The 21519-nt window shown below is 35.5% G+C and overlaps 1 protein-coding gene across 2 annotated transcripts in view; it reads right to left on the bottom strand.

The window, feature by feature from the left end:
• The window catches only part of CHN1 (chimerin 1), a 178369-nt gene that overhangs the window by 110337 nt on the left and 46513 nt on the right, over positions 1–21519 (bottom strand). For both annotated transcript variants that reach the window (XM_032637672.1, XM_032637673.1), the window contains exons 4-5: positions 16510–16565; positions 874–905 (exon numbers count right to left, since the gene is read on the bottom strand). In XM_032637672.1, coding sequence (XP_032493563.1) covers positions 874–905; positions 16510–16565 — 88 coding nt within the window. The remainder of the gene's footprint in view (positions 1–873; positions 906–16509; positions 16566–21519) is intronic.

Raw genomic sequence — 21519 nt, 5'->3', positions numbered from 1 at the left:
AGAGAAATGACTAAATTATGGTATAACCATAAAGAACACCAGTGTCTCCCCTCAACTCCTAAGCACCTAGGTTCTACTCATAAGAGTCCTGAAAACTTAAACAGAATTTTAGATAATTTTAAATATTTGTTATATACATTATTGTTTATCTGATATGATCTTCAGCCATGAAAAACAAATGATTTTATTTGGGTAATGATGGGATTATAGGTGATTTTTATTCTTTTCCTCGAAGGGTTATATTTCTATTTTTTTTAAATAATCAGAAGAATTAAGGACTTTAAAAATTATTACATTTTTCATAAAATAGAAAAATGCTCATTATTAATATTAAATGGAAAAGTCAGGCTATAAAAAGTATATGTATAATAACTCAATTTTGTAAAAACCATTAAGAAAATAGATCTTCAGAAGATAATACTTCAAACTGTTAACATTAGTTATTTCTGGGTAGCATGAATTTACTTACAGAAAATTTGGAAAATAAAAGTATAAATGTAGAATAAACCACCATACCTTACTACATGCATACATGTATGTATATGTATCTATATGCTTAATAAACACATACAATCAAATATATACTTTTCCTCATATATATACATCTAGCATTATTTATTTACATATATGGCTTGCATCTTTAACATTATCACGTACACATTTTCCCATGCTATTTTCTTCTCTACACTTATCTTTATTTTCTATATTTTCACCAACTACAACAATTACATTTACAATCAGAAAAATAATTTAACTCATTCAAACTTGAATACCTCCTTCCTCTTGCTTTTATTTTTTTACTAAAAGCATCCATTTACCTGTCTCTCTTATACATTCCAATCTACAAAATGTTTTCTGATAATCCATACTTACTCTCTTCCGTAATACTTTGGTCTATTTTCTACCTATTGGGAAAGAGAAAAAAGGATATTTGTGAAAATGGAAATGTTTAGAACATAACTCAACATTCTGAATATGTGACAAACTAAAGCATATATTAAGAAAAAGAATTAGAATAAGATTAGAAAAATCAGAGTCTGGGGTCCCAGTCCTATCAGCAGATTGACTGTGCCATTTGGACTGGTCACTTCATCTCTCAGACCTTTTTCTTATCTATAAAACACTGTGTGTGTAAAAAGAGTCAGACTAAATTATCTTTCATTTCTAGGATTTTATGAATCTGAAAAAATACTTACATCACTTTATCCAAAAGGTAAAATGAAACATCCAAAAACTTAATGCCACGATTGTGTCAGAACAGATTGTGGCTTTCTCTCCCATCCTCTCCCTTCCTGTTACACCATATTCTCCATTCTGTTAACATCTCCATATAATCTTGCCCTTCTGTTCTCCCATCAGCTCTTCCCTCACCACAGTTTATCTCCCCTAGCTTTTCATGGCTGGTGTGCTCATTGTACCTAAAGAAAGGTCCAGGAGAATAGATTCTAAGGAATTTTTACTAGGGTAGACTTAAAATATTTGCCCTGTTCATTCAAGAAACATTTATTTAGTGGCAAATAAGTGATAAGCATTGTCCTACCTGTAATATGACAAAAAGTCATTACTCTTCTGAGACTTTCTAATGATGACAGACAATAAATAAGTTTAAAGAAATGAAACAAACGAACACAAATAAGTGCTGTAATGAAAATAAGAATGAGTAACAGAAAAGTGAGGACTAACGAGGTATTTAAGTTGGATGGTCAGGAAAGACCTCTCTGAGACGACATTTAAACTGGGTCCTGACAGGAATGGAATAAGCTTTCCCGAGGAGGTACCTGGGTGACACCATGGACTACATTTATTGAGTTTGTGCTTTGTGCTATAATTACATTTGGAGATCACTTAATCCTCACAATGAGATGAATTATTCTACTGCATCCTCATTAAGATAGTATTATCATTCTCATTTTATTGATGAAGAAAACTGAGAATCAGAGAGGTTAGAGAACTTGTTCAAGGTTTCTTGGTAGAGCCTAAGGTAAAACTGGGATTCTTATTCAGGAATAGCAAGAAGGGCCCAAACCCTCTGTCTATTTGACACTGACTCATCTGAATTAGTTAAATATGGCAGTTCCCAAAGCTAAACTCAAAGTCTATCCTTTCAGTGACTGTCTTCCCTTCACCTCTACACAGAGCCTGACTACCAAGTCTAGGTTACCTATCCACAGGTCATCAAGGTCTGGTACTGCTTCAGCAAACTTGAGATATTTATTTGTCTTGAATAAATAAATTTTGTATTTCAATGAAATGCATGATATATAGCATACACTGCTGGCTTATGTAGCCCAGATCATTGTCTTTGAGCTATTTTAGAACTCTGTAAGATGTAGGTAACTGATACACATACACACACACACACACACACACACACACACACACACACACTTTTCCTGTGTGGTAGTGGTTTTACTGACTTCTTCCCTACCCCTTCTCAGGGGAAAAACAGGTTTTGTCTTTAACTACAATTCATCTCAACATTCCTTGAATTCCTATAAATTCCTATTTTGACTTTTCCCTTTGAACTGATTATTAACATCTGCCTGGTTTACTCATATCACATGAGAAAATACATTTTTATGGCGGGGGCGGCTGCGTCGAGTCTTCGTTGCAGCTCACGGGCTTCTCTCTTGTTGTGGTGAGAAAATACAGTTTTAACACATGTTCATCTTCATTTCTGTAGGAGAGACACGATTTTACCTCTTCCTGAATGTTATATTTAAATAATACTTTACCCTTCAGGAATCTTCTGTTGTCTGCTGAGGTTGTAGTCAGGTTATTTATATTCTCAAAGTAAATTCCACCTGATTTGGTCTTATTGCATAATTTCTCTGCTCATAAAACTCAGTGTACTAAAAATATACCAGTTGGTCCCTATAGCTACAGAGGATGGCTATTCTATTTTTAGGTCCAGAGCTTATTAGAGTAGGGTCATGCATCTACTTTTGTTTGAAAGCAAACTTTTGCTTTTGAGAAAAAAATTCAATGTTTAGGTCATAAATAATTAATTTACGGTTCTACAGTATTATATGGTGAAATGTTATCCAGAAGAACAATTTTGCAGTGTCTATTCAAACTAAAAATGTGCAAACCCTCAGTATTTACTGTACAGGAACACTCGCACATGTACACATGAAAACATATATAAGAATGTTCACTGAAGCACTGTTCACAGTCATTTTAAAAATTGAAGTAAATATATACCAATAGGGGAATAACTAAACTGCTTTATAGTATAAATAACATGCATGGTTTTAAGGAATGATGTAGAACTACAGGAACTAACATGAAGAGGTCACCAAGACAAACTATTGAATAGTACAGTTATAAGCTATAAAATAAGTAATACAGTATGACACCACTTAGGAAAAGCACATGCACATGCAATAATATATATTTATAGCATAGAGAGATATCTGGAAAAATATATACCAAATTCAAATGGTACCTATAGGAAGCTAGGAGGTAACTGAACTGAGGGGCCCAAGGGAATAGCAAAAAAGGGACTTTAGTAGTGTCTGTAAAAAATTTTTTTTAATAAAGAACGTCACCTTTAAAAAAACAGAAATCAAGATTAACTTCCATACAACCTAACAGTGGAGTCTCAGACACATTAGAATGGGGGCCCCCAACATTTTGAGAAGACGAGATCATGGCCTTTCCGTCAAATCACGAGATCTTTGCAGGTGGTTGAAGGTAAAATACTTTATCAGGCCTATGTGACTGAGGTAAAAAGAGGAAAGTTCTTGAATACACTCTACTCATTGATGAAAATCCTGGACAAGTAGTGAAGGCTGAGGGGCTGGTGGTGGCCCCAAGTGGTGTGGCAGCCCAATGGTGTTGAAACTGAGCAGGGCCCTCCCAGGTACAAAAGCTTCTCCATAACCCCCATTTCTTGTTTGTAGAAAAAGGCTTCAGTCTCCCAGGCCCTTTCCTGAGTTCCAAGGAATAGACTCAAACAGTTACTAATTAGGGATGTGAAGAAATGCAGAGGAAAAGCAGTCAACAAACATAGTTCAGCAATAGAGTCCTAGTTCCTCCTCAAAGGATATACACAACAATCTGACATATATTTTTGAGTTGTTCTGCAGGAACTAAGACCCATACACAGATGGAGGATGGTGACTATGTGCTGACCACAAGCATGCAGACCCTAGACTGACTGGAATCAGAGGGTTGATGATTAAAATTCTTGAAACACCACCCCATGACCTCACCACCAGCCAATCAGAAGAAAGCCATGCACCCTGCAGCACTCACCCAAAATGCTGCCTTTAAAATACTTTCCCTGAAAGCCATCAGCGAGTTCGGTTCTTTTGACCATGAGGTGCCCGTTCTATTTGCTTAGCCATGCAATAAACGTTGTACTTCTCTTTACCACAACCCAGTGTCAATAAGTTGGCTTTGCTATGTGGGTGAGTGGACCCAAGTTTGGTTCAGTAAGTGTTACAATCCAAGACAAATACTGATTATTTATTTGATGCTCCTGCATTAGTCCACAATATGTTTCCATTGATTACCTAAGTAATCATCTTGATGACATAATTGATTTTGGCCTTATACTGCTGAATAATTATTTTCCTTTATGCAAAAGAATCTTGAATTAAAAGAAATTAAGTAAACACTGTTGATTAATACAGTACTGTTATACAGTACAATAAGCAGTAAGTCCAAAATAAAATTCACACACCAATTATATCTTTTCTGCATTTTTATAACGGGAATGTCAAATAAAACTCAAGTTTAAAATAATTCTTTTTTCTCATATCTAGATAGTAAAGGGGATCAGAATATGCCACCCCAAGATATGCCTCTTTAGCATAAGGATTATTTTGAGCTGAAGGCAATTAAGAAAGAGCAAACACAAGAGGAGCAACCTGCCCTCCACATTTCGGCCTAAATGTAGGGCACAGATTTAATTTCCCCTTGTAAAGGTGTCCTCCTCTCCCAAAGCAGAAGGAGGAGAACAGAAGGACTTGAAAGACACCCAAGATGACTTGAATCTGCATAATAACCCTTACTAAACAACCCTTATTTACTATACATTTCCTAATCACCTTCCCACAATTTACCACCTCCCTCAGAAGCCTAGACTCCCTTTTCCTTTGTCTCTTGTGCACACTTTAACACCCTTTATTAAAATGGCATAAAAGCCCCTGGGTGTAACTGCCTCTTTGGGGCTTTTATTTATCTGCTGTGAGCCCCTCCTTACCCAAATGCATACGAAATAAATCTTTTCTCCTGTTAATGTCTCTTTTGTAAGTTTAATTTGTAGGCCCCAGCCACTAAACTTAAGAGGGTGGAGAAGTTTCTCCTCCCCAACTACAGCATTTGGATGTCTTAGATATCATTATTTAAGAACTGACTTGGAAATAGTCTTTTCAAACTCACAGACAGTGCAGCATTACACTAATAATCAAAATAAAGGATTAGTCAGTAATATAACCACCTTACAACCAATTTGAAATGGATTCAATTGAAATCATACAAATAATGATTATGAATTATCACAAACGAGTTTACCTGCAAATAGATCAAACTGGGAATTTAAATGTTATATGCAATAATAAAACTATGCTATGTGCATATAAACATTAATACGCTTATTTCTAAGTTTTTAAAGTGCATAATAACAGTCAATGAACTTTTTTCAGACTAAAACTGGTTGAAGTCAATATGACTAAGTAAGACATGATTTTACATTAGTACTTGTGCTGAATTATATGCTTTGCTTTCTCTAATTTTCTATATTTAGTAGGTAACATTTCTTTTATGATAGCATATCATGGGTAGAAAAAATGGGAAATGAGAAGAACAAAAAATTCCTAAATAAAAATAAAAGGTGACAAGCCTCTTAGATAGCCTAATCCACCAGAGGGCAGACAGCAGAAGAAAGAAGAACTACAATCCTGCAGCCTGTGGAACAAAAACCACATTCACAGAAAGAGAGACAAGATGAAAATGCAGAGGGCTATGTACCAGATGAAGGAACAAGATAAAACCCCAGAAAAACAACTAAATGAAGTAGAGATAGGCAACCTTCCAGAAAAAGAAATCAGAATAATGACAGTGAAGATGATCCAGGACCTCGGAAAAAGAATAGAGGCAAAGATCAAGGAGATGCAAGAAATGTTTAACAAAGACCTAGAAGAATTAAAGAACAAACAAACAGAGATAAACATTACAATAACTGAAATGAAAACTACACTAGAAGGAATCAATAGCAGAATAACTGAGGCAGAAGAACTGATAAGTGACCTGGAAGACAGAATGGTGGAATTCACTGCTGTGGAACAGAATAAAGAAAAAAGAATGAAAAGAAATGAAGACAGCCTAAGAGACCTCTGGGACAACATTAAACACAACAACATTCGCATTATACGGGTCCCAGAAGAAGAGAGAGAGAAAGGACCAGAGAAAATATTTGAAGAGATTATAGTCAAAAACTTCCCTAACATGGGAAAGGAAATAGCCACCCAAGGCCAGGAAGCGCAGAGAGTCCCATACAGGATAAACCCAAGGAGAAACACGCTGAGACACATAGTAATCAAATTGGCAAAAATTAAAGACAAAGAAAAAGTATTGAAAGCAGCAAGGGAAAAATGACAAATAACATACAAGGGAACTCCCATAAGGTTAACAGCTGATTTGTCAGCAGAAACTCTACAAGCCAGAAGGGACTGGCGTGATATACTTAAAGTGATGAAAGGGAAAAACCTACAACCAAGATAACTCTACCCGGCAAGGATCTCATTTAGATTCGATGGAGAAATCAAAAGCTTTACAGACAAGCAAAAGCTAAGAGAATTCAGCACCACCAAACCAGCTCTACAACAAATGCTAAAGGAACTTCTCTAACTGGGAAACACAAGAGAAGAAAAGGACCTACAAAAACAAACCCAAAACAATTAAGAAAATGGTCAAAGGAACATACATATCAATAATTACCTTAAACGTGAATGGATTAAATGCTCCAACCAAAAGACACAGGCTTGCTGAATGGACACAAAAACAAGACCCATATATATGCTGTCTACAAGAGACCCACTTCAGACCTAGGGACACATACAGACTGAAAGTCCAGGGATGGAAAAAGATATTCCATGCAAATGGAAATCAAAAGAAAGCTGGAGTAGCATTACTCATATCAGATAAAATAAACTTTAAAATAAAGACTGTAAGGGCTTCCCTGGTGGCGCAGTGGTTGAGAGTCCGCCTGCCAATGCAGGGGACACAGGTTCGTGCCCTGGTCCGGGAAGATCCCACATGCCACGGAGCGGCTGGGCCCGTGAGCCCTGACCGCTGAGCCTGCGTGTCCGGAGCCTGTGCTCCGCAATGGGAGAGGCCACAACAGTGAGAGGCCCGCATACTGCAAAAAAATAATAATAAAAATAAAGGCTGTTACAAGAGACAAGGAAGGACACTACATAATGATCAAGGGATCAATCCAAGAAGAAGATATAACAATTATAAATATATATGCACCCAACATAGGAGCACCTCAATACATAAGGCAACTAACTGCTAACACCTATAAAAGAGGAAATCAACAGTAACAATAATAGTGGGGGACTTTAACACCTCACTTACACCAATGGACAGATCACCCAAAATGCAAATAAATAAGGAAACAGAAGCTTTAAACGACACAGTAGACCAGATAGATTTAATTGATATTTCTAGGACATTACATCCCAAAACAGCAGATTACACTTTCTTCTCAAGTGCGCATGGAACATTCTCCAGGATATGTCATATCTTGGGTCACAAATCAAGCCTCAGTAAATTTAAGAAAATTGCAATCACATCAAGCATCCTTTCTGACCACAACGCTATGAGATTAGAAATGAATTAAAGGGAAAAAAAACGTAAAAAACACAAACACATGGAGGCTAAACAATACGGTACTAAATAATCAAGAGATCACTGAAGAAACCAAAGAGGAAATCAAAAAATACCTAGAGACAAATGACAATGAAAACACGATGATCCTAAACCTACGGGATGCAGCAAAAGCAGTTCTAGGGTGGGATAGGGAGGGTGGGATAGGGAAGGTGGGAGGGAGGGAGACGCAAGAGGGAAGAGATATGGGAACATATGTATATGTATAACTGATTCACTTTGTTATAAAGCAGAAACTAACACACCATTGTAAAGCAATTATACTCCAATAAAGATGTAAAAAAAAAAAAACAGCAGTTCTAAGAGGGAAGTTTATAGCTATACAAGCCTACCTCAAGAAAGAAGAAAAATCTCAAATAAACAATCTAACCTTACACCTAAAGGAACTAGAGAAAGAAAAACAAACAAAACCCAAAGTTAGCAGAAGGAAAGAAATCATAAAGATCAGAGCAGAAATAAATGAAATAGAAACAAAGAAAACAATAGCAAAGATCAATAAAACTAAAAGCTGGTTCTTTGAGAAGATAAACAAAATTGATAAAACATTTGCCAGACTCATCAAGAAAAAGAGGGAGAGGACTCAAATCAATAAAATTAGAAATGAAAAAGGAGAAGTTACAACAGACACGGCAGAAATACAAAGCATCCTAAGAGACTACTACAATCAACTCTGTGCCAATAAAATGGACAACCTGGAAGAAATGGACAAATTCTTAGAAAGGCATAAGCTTCCAAGACTGAACCAGGAAGAAATAGAAAATATGAACAGACCAATCACGAGTAATGAAATTGAAACTGTGATTAAAAATCTTCCAACAAACAAAAGTCCAGGACCAGATGGCTTCACAGATGAATTCTATCAAATATTTAGAGAAGAGCTAACACCCATCCTTCTCAAACTCTTCCCAAAAATTGCAGAGGAAGGAACACTCACAAACTCATTCTAGGAGGCCACCATCACCCTGATACCAAAACCAGACAAAGACACTACCAAAAAAGAAAATTACAGACCAATATCACTCATGAATATAGATGCAAAAATCCTCAACAAAATACTAGCAAACAGAACCCAACAACACATTAAAAGGTCATACACCATGATCAAGTGGGATTTATCCCAGGGATGCAAGGATTCTTCAATATACGCAAAGTCAATCAATGTGATACACGATATTTACAAATTGAAGAATAAAAACCATATGATCATCTCAATAGATGCAGAAAAAGCTTTTGACAAAATTCAACACCATTTATGATAAAAACTCTCCAGAAAGTGGGCATAGAGGGAACCTACCTCAACATAATAAAGGTCATATACGGCGAACCCACAGCAAACATCATTCTCAATGGTGAAAAACTCTGTCCACTAATGTGGACACTCTCACCACTATTATTCAACATAGTTTTGGAAGTTATAGCCACGGCAGTCAGAGAAGAAAAAGAAATAAAAGGAATAAAAATTGGAAAAGAAAAAGTAAAAGTGTCACTGTTTGAAGATGACATGATACTATACCTAGAGAATCTTAAAGATGCCACCAGAAAACTCCTAGAGCTAATCAATGAATTTGGTAAAGTTGCAGGATACAAAATTAATGCACAGAAATCTCTTGCATTCCTATACACTAATGATGAAAAATCCGGAAGAGAAATTAAGGAAACACTCCCATTTACCATTGCAACAAAAAGAATAAAATACCTAGGAATAAACCTACCTAGGAAGACAAAGATCTGTATGCAGAAAACTATAAGACACTGATGAAAGAAATCAAAGATGATACCAACAGATGGAGAGATATACCATGTTCTTGGATTGGAAGAATCGATGTTGTGAAACTGACTACACTACGCAAAACAATCTACAGATTCAATGCAATCCCTATCAAATTACCAATGGCATTTTTTACAGAACTAGAACAAAAAATCTTAAAATTTGTACGGAGACACTAAAGACCCCGAATAGCCAAAGCAGTCTTGAGGGAAAAAAGACAGGGCTGGAAGAATCAGACTCCCTGACTTCAGACTATACTACAAAGCTACAGTAATCAAGATAATATGGTACTGGCACAAAAACAGAAACATACATCAATGGAACAAGATAGAAAGCTCAGAGATAAACCCACACACCTATGGTCAACTTATCTATGACAAAGGAGGCAAGGATATACAATGGAGAAAAGACAGCCTCTTCAATAAGTGGTGCTTGGAAAACTGGACAGCTACATGTAAAAGAATGAAATTAGAACACTCCCTAACAACATACACTAAAATAAACTCATCGAGACCTAAATGTAAGACCAGATACTATAAAACTCTTAGAGGAAACCACAGGAAGAACACTCTTTGACATAAATCACAGCAAGATCTGTTTTGATCCACCTCCTAGAGTAATGGAAATAAAAATAAACAAATGGGACCTAATGAAACTTCAAAGCTTTTGCACAGCAAAGGAAACCATAAACAAGACGAAACGACAACCCTCAGAATGGGAGAAAATATTTGCAAAGGAATCAATGGACAGAAGATTAATCTCCAAAATACATAAACAGCTTATATAGCTCAATATTAAAAAAAACAAACAACTCAATCCAAAAATGGGCAGAAGACCTAAATAGACATTTCTCCAAAGACATACAGATGGCCAAGAAGCATATGAAAAGCTGCTCAACATCACTAATTATTAGAGAAATGCAAATCAAAACTACAATAAGGTATCACCTCACACCAGTTAGAATGGGCATCATCAGAAAATCTACAAACAACAAATGCTGGAGTGGGTTTGGAGAAAAGAGAACCCTCTTGCACTGTTGGTGGGAATGTAATTTGATACAGCCACTATGGAGAACAGTATGGAGTTTCCTTAAAAAAACTAAAAATAGAATTACCATATGATCCAGCAATCCCACTACTGGGCATATACCCAGAGAAAACCATAATTCAAAAAGACACATGCACCCCAATGGTCACTGCAGCACTATTTACAACAGCCAGGACATGGAAGCAACCTAAATGCCCATCGACAGATGAATGGATAAAGAAGATGTGGTACATATATACAATGGAATATTACTCAGCCATAAAAAGGAACGAAATTGGGTCATTTGCTGAGACATGGATAGATCTAGAGACTGTCATACAGAGTGAAGTAAGTCAGAAAGAGAAAAACAAATATCGTATATTAATGCATATATGCAGAACCTAGAAAAATGGTACAGATGAACCGGCTGGCAGGGCAGAAATTGAGACACAGATGTAGAGAACAAACGTATGGACACCAAGGGGGGAAAGCGGCAGGGGGGTGGGGGTGGGATGAATTGGGAGATTGGGATTAACATGTATACACTGATGTGTATAAAACTGATGACTAAGAAGGACCTGCTGTATTCAAAAAAAAAGTGCCTTCTTGATAAAATGTTTAAAATAAAAAAAAATAAATTAAAAATAAAATTAGTAACATGAAACACTTTATAATTACTGAGACAAGACTGCCTACAAAAGCCTTTAGATTCAGAAAGATCTTTGATTTAAGAGCATCTTGAAGTGAACACAGATAACTTTTAATACAGAAACAAGATAAGGCAGAGATTATTTTAATGATGTAGTTTCATGATAGATTATCTTTCTATAATACTAATCACAGAATTGCTTTAAAGCACTGCAACAGTTATGGATATCCCCAAATGCCTGGCAGGATGCCTTTGTGCACTCATTTACTAAAGGTGGTTTTTGGACCTTAAAGTGTCCTTCAGAAATAATTTCTAGTTATTTTAAATAACTCTCTTAGAAGATTCTGCTGTCTTTCACCAGTATTCTTATCAAATAAAATAAAATGTAAAGTTAAGTTTATCTAAGAGGCCAGGAACAGTACAGAATTAAATGAACTGGCACTAGAAGAGGGGAAAGGAAACAGGAAAAGACCCAGTTTCAGACAAGTGATTATGATTCAGGTCTTTGCCAACTCTCTCAATAACGTATTTGGTTGTGATTGGTATGTCTATTCTGGAAAACAATGCTTATGAGTAACTCATTTTGTAGCTTGAGAAGAGAAATTTAGGTGCAGCGTCAAGTTTCTAAAGGTTGAAGTTTAAGTTTCCTAAGGTTGTTATGTGGGGAAAGATTTGACTGATTCTGCAAAAGTCCAAGGACAAAACTAGAATTGAAACTAGAAGGTTCAGAGAGAGAGCATTTAGTACAGCTGAAGAACAAACCTTCTTTCAGCTAGAGCTCTTTGAAGACAGAATGGCTACAACGAAGTCATTAATTCCCCTGGAAGGCACAAAGCTATCTCAGAGATACGGTATAGATGTTGGACTGGATGGTCTCTTAAAACATCCTATGATTCTACTGAAACAGGACCTTTGACAAACTATTGGTATTCAAGCTTCTAAACTTGTCCTATACAAATCATAGCCCTCAATACACGATAGTTGACAATTCTGACAGTTCTCTGAAACAGAGAAAATGGTGGATCATCATAGTGAACTAAGACATGATTAAGAAATGTAATGGAGGGCTTCCTGGGTGGCACAGTGGTTGAGAGTCCGCCTGCCGATGCAGGGGACACGGGTTCGTGTCCCGGTCTGGGAGGATCCCACATGCCGCGGAGCGGCTGGGCCCGTGAGCCATGGCCGCTGAGCCTGCACGTCCGGAGCCTGTGCTCCGCAACGGGAGAGGCCACAACGGTGAGAGGCCCGCGTACCGCAAAAACAAACAAACAAACAAACAAAAAAGAAATGTAATGGAAAAACATGAGTCCATTTCTACTAATCGTCTCTCTTTATGCCCATGAATAAAGAGCTCATCTTAGTTCAAAGATGAATATTTGAGAGGATGAGTAAAGTGAAGTCATCAGAACCTGTACGGGTGGAAAATGGCAAGCATTTCTAGCAGACAAGGATAAATGAAGAAGAAAAACTTCAATTTGCTAATAAGCAGATAAAGTAGTAGCACAAGTAACTACCTAAAGCAAAATCAGCAATGTAGAAGCTTAGTTGAACAATCTCTCCTCAGAAACTCCTTGGAACTTTCTTTTTAACTCTCTCAGGAATAACTCAAAAGTCAAATTTATTTGTCAAAACATCTTCAAGATGTTATTTTTTGCAATATCATAACTAAAGACTTGCAGTGCTAAACATATACCAGTCTCAGCAGCAGTGGGCAACACAGTAGAATCTTCAAAGATGAGTAAAGGGCCAAATGGAGTCTGGTCTCTGTGCTGCCTCAGTACCTAGCTGGTGATGGCTCACCTGTGGGAGGGCTGAGTACTCCAGGTCTCCCTCCAGGAGATTACTCCATACCAGGGCATGCATGAAGTATCCTCTTTTTTCAAAGATTTTAAAGAAAAGTGTGCTGACTTAACATCTCTGTAGGTCAGAATCATTTGTGGGCTTCCTATACATACAGATTTCTGAGCTCCGTTACCAAAGATCATACTTCAAAAGGTCTGAGAAGGGGCCTGAACATACGTATGTTTTTAAAGGATCTAGAGGAGATTCTGACGCCCTTCCAGGATTGAGAAGGAGTGGTTAAGGAGGTAGGTGCGGGGGGGGGAGGTAATCTCGGGACTTCCCTGGTGGCGCAGTGGTTAAGAATCTGCCTGCCAATGCAGGGGACATGGGTTTGAGCACTGGTCCGGGATGATCCCACATGCCTCGGAGCAACTAAGCCCATGCGCCACAACTACTGAGCCCGCATGCCACAACTACTGAGCCCTCGTGCTGAAACTACTGAAGCCTGCATGCCTAGAGCCCGTGCTTCGCAACAAGAGAAGCCACCACAATGAGAAGCCCGCACACCGCAATGAACAGTAGCCTCTCGCTCACTGCAACTAGAGAAAGCCTGTACGCAGCAACGAAGACCCAATGCAGCCAAAAATAAATAAATAAAAGGTAATCTCATGAAATCCCTGCCTAATTTTGTAAATTCATTCCTTTGTGACTATGTGCTTTCAGAGTTATTTAATGTTTTTTTAAACCAGATGTCACAATAACAAAATCCATTTCAACATTTTTTTAAACAATGAAGACGCAATTCTTTTCAACAGTATATCATAAGAAAGTTACCACGACTTTATATTACCTAATATATAGTCCACAAATTTCTCCAACTGTACCCAGAATGTGTAGCTTTAAAAAAAAAAAAAACATATATATATGTATAAAACCAGAACTCTATCGAGGTGCATGCATTGCATTTGGTTGGCATGCCTCTTTAGTCTCCTTTACTTTAGAATGGTCCCACAACTGTTATTTCTTTTATGAAAATGAAATTATTTAAAAGCCCAGAACAGTTGTCTCACAGAATGTACACATTCTGGATTGGTCTGACTTATACTTCATAAACAGATTTAAGTTAAACATTTTAGGCAGAAATACTACATAAATGATGTTGTGTATGTTTCATTGCATCATTTAGGAGACACGTGTCAGTCTGTCCCATTGCAGGTAATGCTAAATTTGATCACCTGACTAAAGGTGTGACTGTTAGACTTCTCCACTATAAAGATGAAAATATTTTTCTCTTTGCAGTTCATAAATAATCAAGACCATGTGATTATTCTGTTTACCTACAACCTTTTATTCAATGTTTTAACGTCTAGTGGTGATCCTTGCCTGACTCAATTATCAGTGCAAATCATTATCATTCTTTCTACATTTTTAGGCACTAGTGCTGGAAAGAACAATTTTCTCCCCTTTCTTTTCCCTCTTTGTATTGGGATAGGTTTTTTTGTAAGTATCATTATAGACTTACACATTCTTTTTTCATTCAATGTGTCGTAATTCATTACTATCATTATTCTTTTTGATGTCAAATGGTCCCAAATTTTGCTTTTGGGAACTCTTCAAGTGGGCTCCTATGTGTTTTTGACACATCCTCATCCATTTTTGAGCCCTTCTTGCTTTCTGACATAAGATGTTCCTGGACCTCTCTGCCCCATATTCTACAATCAGGAATTTCTCTAAGGAGCACTGGCTCCTTTTAGTAGCAAACAGTATTTGGAAACTAAAATTTGGACACTGGGTTTATTCGTTCTTACTGGGGCATCACTGCTTCTAAGCCCTTTCCATAAACTGAGATGGAAAATACATTTTTAAAAATCTATGATGTCATAGGTATTTATTAATACCTCAAATTCAATACCACAGGGTACCTCTCAATTTCCCCTATTCCATATTAATATCTCCTAAAAACCTTGGTTCCCTAAAATCCAATATAATTATTTATTTGCTCTATCCTATAACAAAATAACTGCAGAATTTCTAAACAAGTACCACTAACAACAACAAATCTAGTAACTATAGTTAAAAGATCTTTTTGTAGGTTATGGATCTTAGAATATTTCCCTCTATATTTGTATAGCCAAAATAATATGTTTAAAAACTACTTAAATTAATTTTGAGTGATTATGTTATGAATTTGTTAGGTTCATTTGTTTCTATCTGTATTCAATTTTAGGGTTTTTAAAATCATTTTAATTTAATTTGGATATTTGAATATGTGAAACACTTGCATAGTTCAAAAGTCAAAACTATATAAAAACACACCCTCAGAGGAATCTCACTTCCATCCTTATCCCCTCTACATTGATCCTCACCCCCTCCTTGTGGAAAACTATTTCACTCGTATCTGGGTTAACTCTCCTGTGTCTCTCTTTTGCAAAAATAAGCTTTTTCTCTTATTTTCCCTTCTTTATTACTAAAAAGGGACCATAATTACTATATATACATCTTGCATATGGAAATCATTCCATATCAGCTCGTAGAAATCTTCCTTCTTCTTTTTAGTATTATAATTTATTCAATCAGTCGCCTATGAACATTTAGATTTTTTCCAATATTCTGCTATTACAAATAATCCTACAATGAAAAACTTTGAGCGCATGCTATTCCATATTTGTACAGGCAATTCATCAGAGTAAATCTCTAGAATTTGGACTGGTAGGTCAAAGGGTAAATGCAGATGTTAGATATTACAAAACTCTCATAAAGTTGTAGCATTTCACATTCCCATCAGCAATACATGCGTGCCTATTTCCTCACAGGTTTACCAGCTAAGGGGTATATTCTATGTTTTTGAACTTTTGCCAATCTGAAAAGTGAAATTTTTCACTGTGTATTTTAATTTGCATTTCTATTATTAATGAAGTTGAACATCTTTTCATATACTGTCATGTCATATATGTCATATCTCTTTTGGTGAACTGTCCATGATTTTGCTTTTGACTTTTGCTTTTTAAAATCATGATTTAGATCTTTTTTTTAATGGAAAAATTACTTCAATAATGCTACAATGATGCCTTCAAACTCTGTTTTAAAATGTAAAGAATAAAACACTAAAAAATGGAAGAATGTAAAAATTCACTGAAAAGAATACTAACGTCACTTAAAACTATACTGTCTTATTCTATCCTGTGTTCCAAACAGTCCATTAAAAAGTGGTAGTTATTTCAAGTGAGAAGAATGTTAAGAAAAATGCATTCAAGTTACAATTTTATGATGCTAAGTAGCATCAAAAGTTAATCCCACAAATAACCATGTCACTGAGGAAGGTCAAAGTTTGGGAAACAAATGATTGAGAGACATTTCGTTGTAATGGTTTCATTACACCCACCTCATTAGTACAGGTAATTCTCCGAGGATGAGGGGCTTCTTGTTGCAGTTGATATACTGGGAAGTTAGAAAATAAAACATGTCAGTTTCCCTTATGTAGAGCATCTGAGTATATTAGGAATCAAAACCTGCCTGCTTTTTTATGTTCATAAGAAAACTGTGGTACAGTCCTATTTGTTATTAAATTTTGCTATGAAGCAAAGAAAGTAAACCAAACTAAATTTAGTGAAAGCCCAGGAGCAAACACAAATAAGAAAATCATAATCCACAGAAGTGTTATGACAAATCAGTATTGGATATTTGGCTCTGTTCTCCATAATCTGGTCATTTAGTTTCCCCAATTTTTGTGGATATATTACATAAAGCATGCCTCTGCTATAAACAAATACTAGTTGTATATTTTAAAAGTACATTATTAAGTGTCAAACTTGAAACTAAAATTAGGATTAATAGGCTAGATGTAACACATACACTGTTTTTCTCCCCTATTTATATTGTGAACATCTATCTTCAAAGATAATCTCCCCTAGAAACAAAATTTCTGAGCCAAAGTTACCACCACTTATTCAACTAGGGTAAATGCAGCAAAAGAGAGAATTCAGACACTTAAATAGCTTGCCAGAGGATAATTTTTAGGGTATCTGAAAATGGATTGGTGAAAATTATACCAATACCATGTCCTTCTAAGACCCACTTCAGGCTTCTTGACTTAAAATAAAGAAAAAATGAATAGAACGTGTAGTTATCAGAGAAAGTGTGTTTACGTAGGTCTGAGTTTATCTCTTGGAGAAAATCTGTTTTCTATTTCTACACATATAATCACATATAATTGAATTTAATACTGTATTTAAATACATAGACATTTGATCAATATAACATCAAACTACCCAGCATCTGGGGTTGTCAGACAATGTATGGCTCACATTTCAACTGTCATTATATAGACTCCACCTCTGATCATATTCATTCATATATAGTATAGGGACATATATAAACATATACAATTAGAATATGTATATGTATATGTGTGTATACATACACTAAATATACTGAGAACATACACAGACACACATCACTGTTCTGTATTGCTATGTAAAGGCAACAGAGTATTGCAGTTGCAAATCTGAATTCCTGAACCAGACCACCTGGGGTCTGAACACTGGGGCTCTGCCTCTAACAATGCATACTGAGCCTTGGCTTTCATCATTTGAAAATGGGGATAAAAATAGTTTCTACTTCATAGATTGCTGAAAGGATTAAATACTATATGTGAAAGACTTAAAATAGTCCCCGGCACATGGTAAACACTCAATAAAGACTAGCTATTATTATATGTAGGTGACTGATACTAATACATAAAATTCTTTACAATAATATTTGGGTACCAGCATGCATCCACAGTTCATCACCAAAACATAACAACATGGTAATGCTATAATTTAAAAGGTGCTAAGAAGATACAGCTTTACTGTTTAAGAATCAAAAAAATAAACAAAACACTTCTCATTTAATAATGTTTGAAATCTACTGAGAGAAATGTATTCCTTTGCCTTATCCTCCTGGTTGCAAAAATCCTTACGAGACGTAACATATTAAAATAGTTTTAGATACCCATATTTTACTGTGAGAGTTAGTTTTTCAAAAATACTACTGTGAATATATTTGTATGGATTAAAGAGATGATATGAAGGGAATAATTTTGAGATGGGGAAGGGAACAAAGAAAGCACTGAAACTAAATTTGTCTGGCCCTGACAGTGAGAGCACATGTGTACCACTCAGAGATATTTGTAAATCTCCATCCTCCCAAGAGAACCAAATCATGATATGCAAAAAGGTCCATGCTTCAGGTCCATTCCTCCCTGTTGGTAACTATAACTCTAAGATGTGAAAATTCAGTTCACATTTCTGTTTTGACCAGCAATTCTCAAAAGATCAATTGTTTCCCTTTGTCAAGCAAATGCTTTGGAAAGTAGGGTCACCTATAGAAACTGAATTACGAAAACTGAATGGTGGTCAAGAAGGACATTAGAAGTTACTACAGAAAGTAAAATGTTGATTTTGATTCAAAGCACAAATACTGTAGTATCTGGTTATCACCAATAATGCATTTACCTATTCAGCAAGCAAATATTAAGATAAGCCAGTATGAAAAAAAGAGTAAAATATCATCACATGAGAATTTCACCCTTTGTTTTAATCAGAGTTTCAACGAGTATAGTTCTATTTCATGGAGAGGAGTAATTTTTAGACAAATGCCTCCTTATTGGCTACCAATGGTTAGTCTATCTTTAAGACTCATTTTTAATAAATATATATATAAAGGGAGGGCCTTTGGATATTGTATAACTGAATATAACATATGAATTCAGAGAATACCCATCAAAAGGATCATTAAAAAATCATACATTGTAATAAAGAGTAATTAATTCAGGCCCTTCTCAATTTATAGTTTTTTTGTCATTTAAACCAGAACTCAGCTGAAAATTTAAATTGCACAATCGTTAAATGATTCACCAAAAATTAATAGCTAACTTCAAGATGAGAAGACATATAATTAAAGTACTCAACATTTTTCAATCACCTTAGAAGTGTCAATGTTTATGCACTTATTAATGAAATTCTCAGTATCTAGAGACAATACATTGTTAATCAAGTTCAGAGATCACAAGTTGGTATCTTGAGATCAAAACTGGCTCACATGTGTTGTTTGGTTTGCTGTTTTCCAAATTCAAATTTGTTTTTAACATTTAAAAATTAAGAGATTTAACAACAACAACAAAAGCAAAAGAGAATTCCAGCTTCTCTTGAAAACTTAGAAGATGTGACAACACTGGACTCAGAGTGTTAGATACCCACAGTAAAGGGGAGCTAACTATGAGCTACTCCCTACATACAGGGCATCCTCTCTCTGCTTTCTCACAGTCCCCACCTGCCTCACTTGCCTCATTTATTTACATGTTTGGCCCCTGGTTTAATTCAAGCAATACATATTGAAAAGCAACAAAACTGTACTTGTCTTAAAAGAGTTCTCAACTTAGAATCTTGCTAATTCTATTTAATTATTGGTTTGAACTTGTAAGGTTTTAGAATTATGTTTTCACAAGCTCAACTAAACCAAAATCAGAAAGCACAAGAGAGGCATGGGTAAAATAAGTTTCTTATAGAATCACAGTGAAAATAAGTTTCTCATAGAATCACACTGTGAAAAGCTGTTCAGACCCCAACAAGCTAAAGACAGAAAAAAAAAAATCCTTAACATGCTGCAACTTTTGACATGAAAATGTAACTGTCCCCTTCAGTTTTACAGATGTAGTACAGAATAGAAGTGAACAATCAGAACATTCTGAATAGCTTTCATTCTGCTTGTATCTCCTTATGTGGACTGACATACCTGATTTTTTAAAAATCTCAATCCATTTAGATTTTATCACCATTTTGAGGAGTATTTTAATTACAAAAATTTAAGTCACAATACAGAGAAGATGACGAATGCATTATGGTTTGTCAGTCCCAAAGACGATCAAACAGAATTTGTTAACTATCAACTCTGATCAAGGCATATATAGGAATTAAACAAAATGTCATGGCTCAATTATAGAGGGTACTGGGCAGGGCCTACTACTCCAGTAACTTAAAATTTCAGTCACTATTGATGAAATACGGGTGTCACAGGTTTGTCAGTTTAAAAATTTTTTCCTATTAAAACGTACAGACTCTGGGACAGATGAACTTCATTAATAAAGATGAATTTTATTAATAAATACCTTACTGGAGATTATTTACAGCAAGCTAGACATAAAACTATAAAACTGACTGAGTGGTAAAGGCAAAACAAACAAACAAAAAGAAAAAAGAATTCAACCTACATCCCAACTTTTTCTAGGATCAGAATTTTGACAAATACGTTTAACAATCTAAATGATCATCACAACAATTATTTCAATGTGACAATGTAACTTTTACATGTTTTCTCGTTAGTTAAAATTTGCACATATACAAATTCTTAGAAGACAACATCATGATTTCATAAGGAAATTTCACAAGACCAGTTTTAAATACGGACCTTTCTGCGTGGCTTTAGCACAGTTTAATCATAAAATTTCATTGAACTGGAAGTTTTTGCATTTGATGGTCAGAAAATAAAGTCTATTCTAATAATTTCCTCCCTGTTTCTACTGTTAAGATGATGGGGGCGTGGCAGTGTTCTTCAGGCACTGAAGTCACTAAAAGAAACTATAAAACTCAGTATTATCACCAAAAAAAAAAAGAAATATGCCATTTTTAAGACAAATGGTAGCTACTGTAAGACATAGGAAGATACAGAAAATACAGATTGCATACACCACATTTAGTAATCAATATTCTTCAGGGGAAAAATCACCACCATGATTCAATAACAGTCTGAGGTTTTATAAATGCTCTTACATTAAAATGTGCAAGGCACAAATCAGAGCAAAGAGAATAAAGATAAACTGAAAACCAGAAAATGCAGAGAAGAATTTTAAACAGGCTTCCCGCCAATGAGGTTATGAGACAAAATCTTTGAGAGGTAAAGATCATCAGTCATTTTTATACATTCTTTGAACTATACTCCCCAGAATCAAAACAGAAGCAGCAGGGGTGGGGGAAAACGCATCTATGGCAATATTTTTAGAGACTGTTCATATTTTGCTTACTATAATTAGCCCCCAGTGGCAACCTATTACAATAAACTATCTGTTGCTCTGGGAACATAAAAACAAGTGAGAATCTGAATTGCTGCTCTTTCAGTCAGCAAATTTCAGCAACTTACAAATATCAAAATTCAGAATAACTCAACATTTACAAAGATGCTAATAATCTGTATTTAAAGTACAGGTTTTTTAGGTTGCTTATTTGACTCTACAGACAACAAACGAAAGTTTACAGTACTGGTTTCTGCAACAGTGCATTCATGGATTTTTAAAAAACAACTCTGATTATATTAACCCTATTTCCATTTTTTTAAATTCTGAAGTAGCTTTTACTTG

Source organism: Phocoena sinus, chromosome 7 (genome assembly GCF_008692025.1).
Source record: "Phocoena sinus isolate mPhoSin1 chromosome 7, mPhoSin1.pri, whole genome shotgun sequence".
NCBI classification, from domain to species: Eukaryota; Metazoa; Chordata; class Mammalia; order Artiodactyla; family Phocoenidae; genus Phocoena; species Phocoena sinus.
This window is presented reverse-complemented; position numbering and strand designations above follow the sequence as displayed.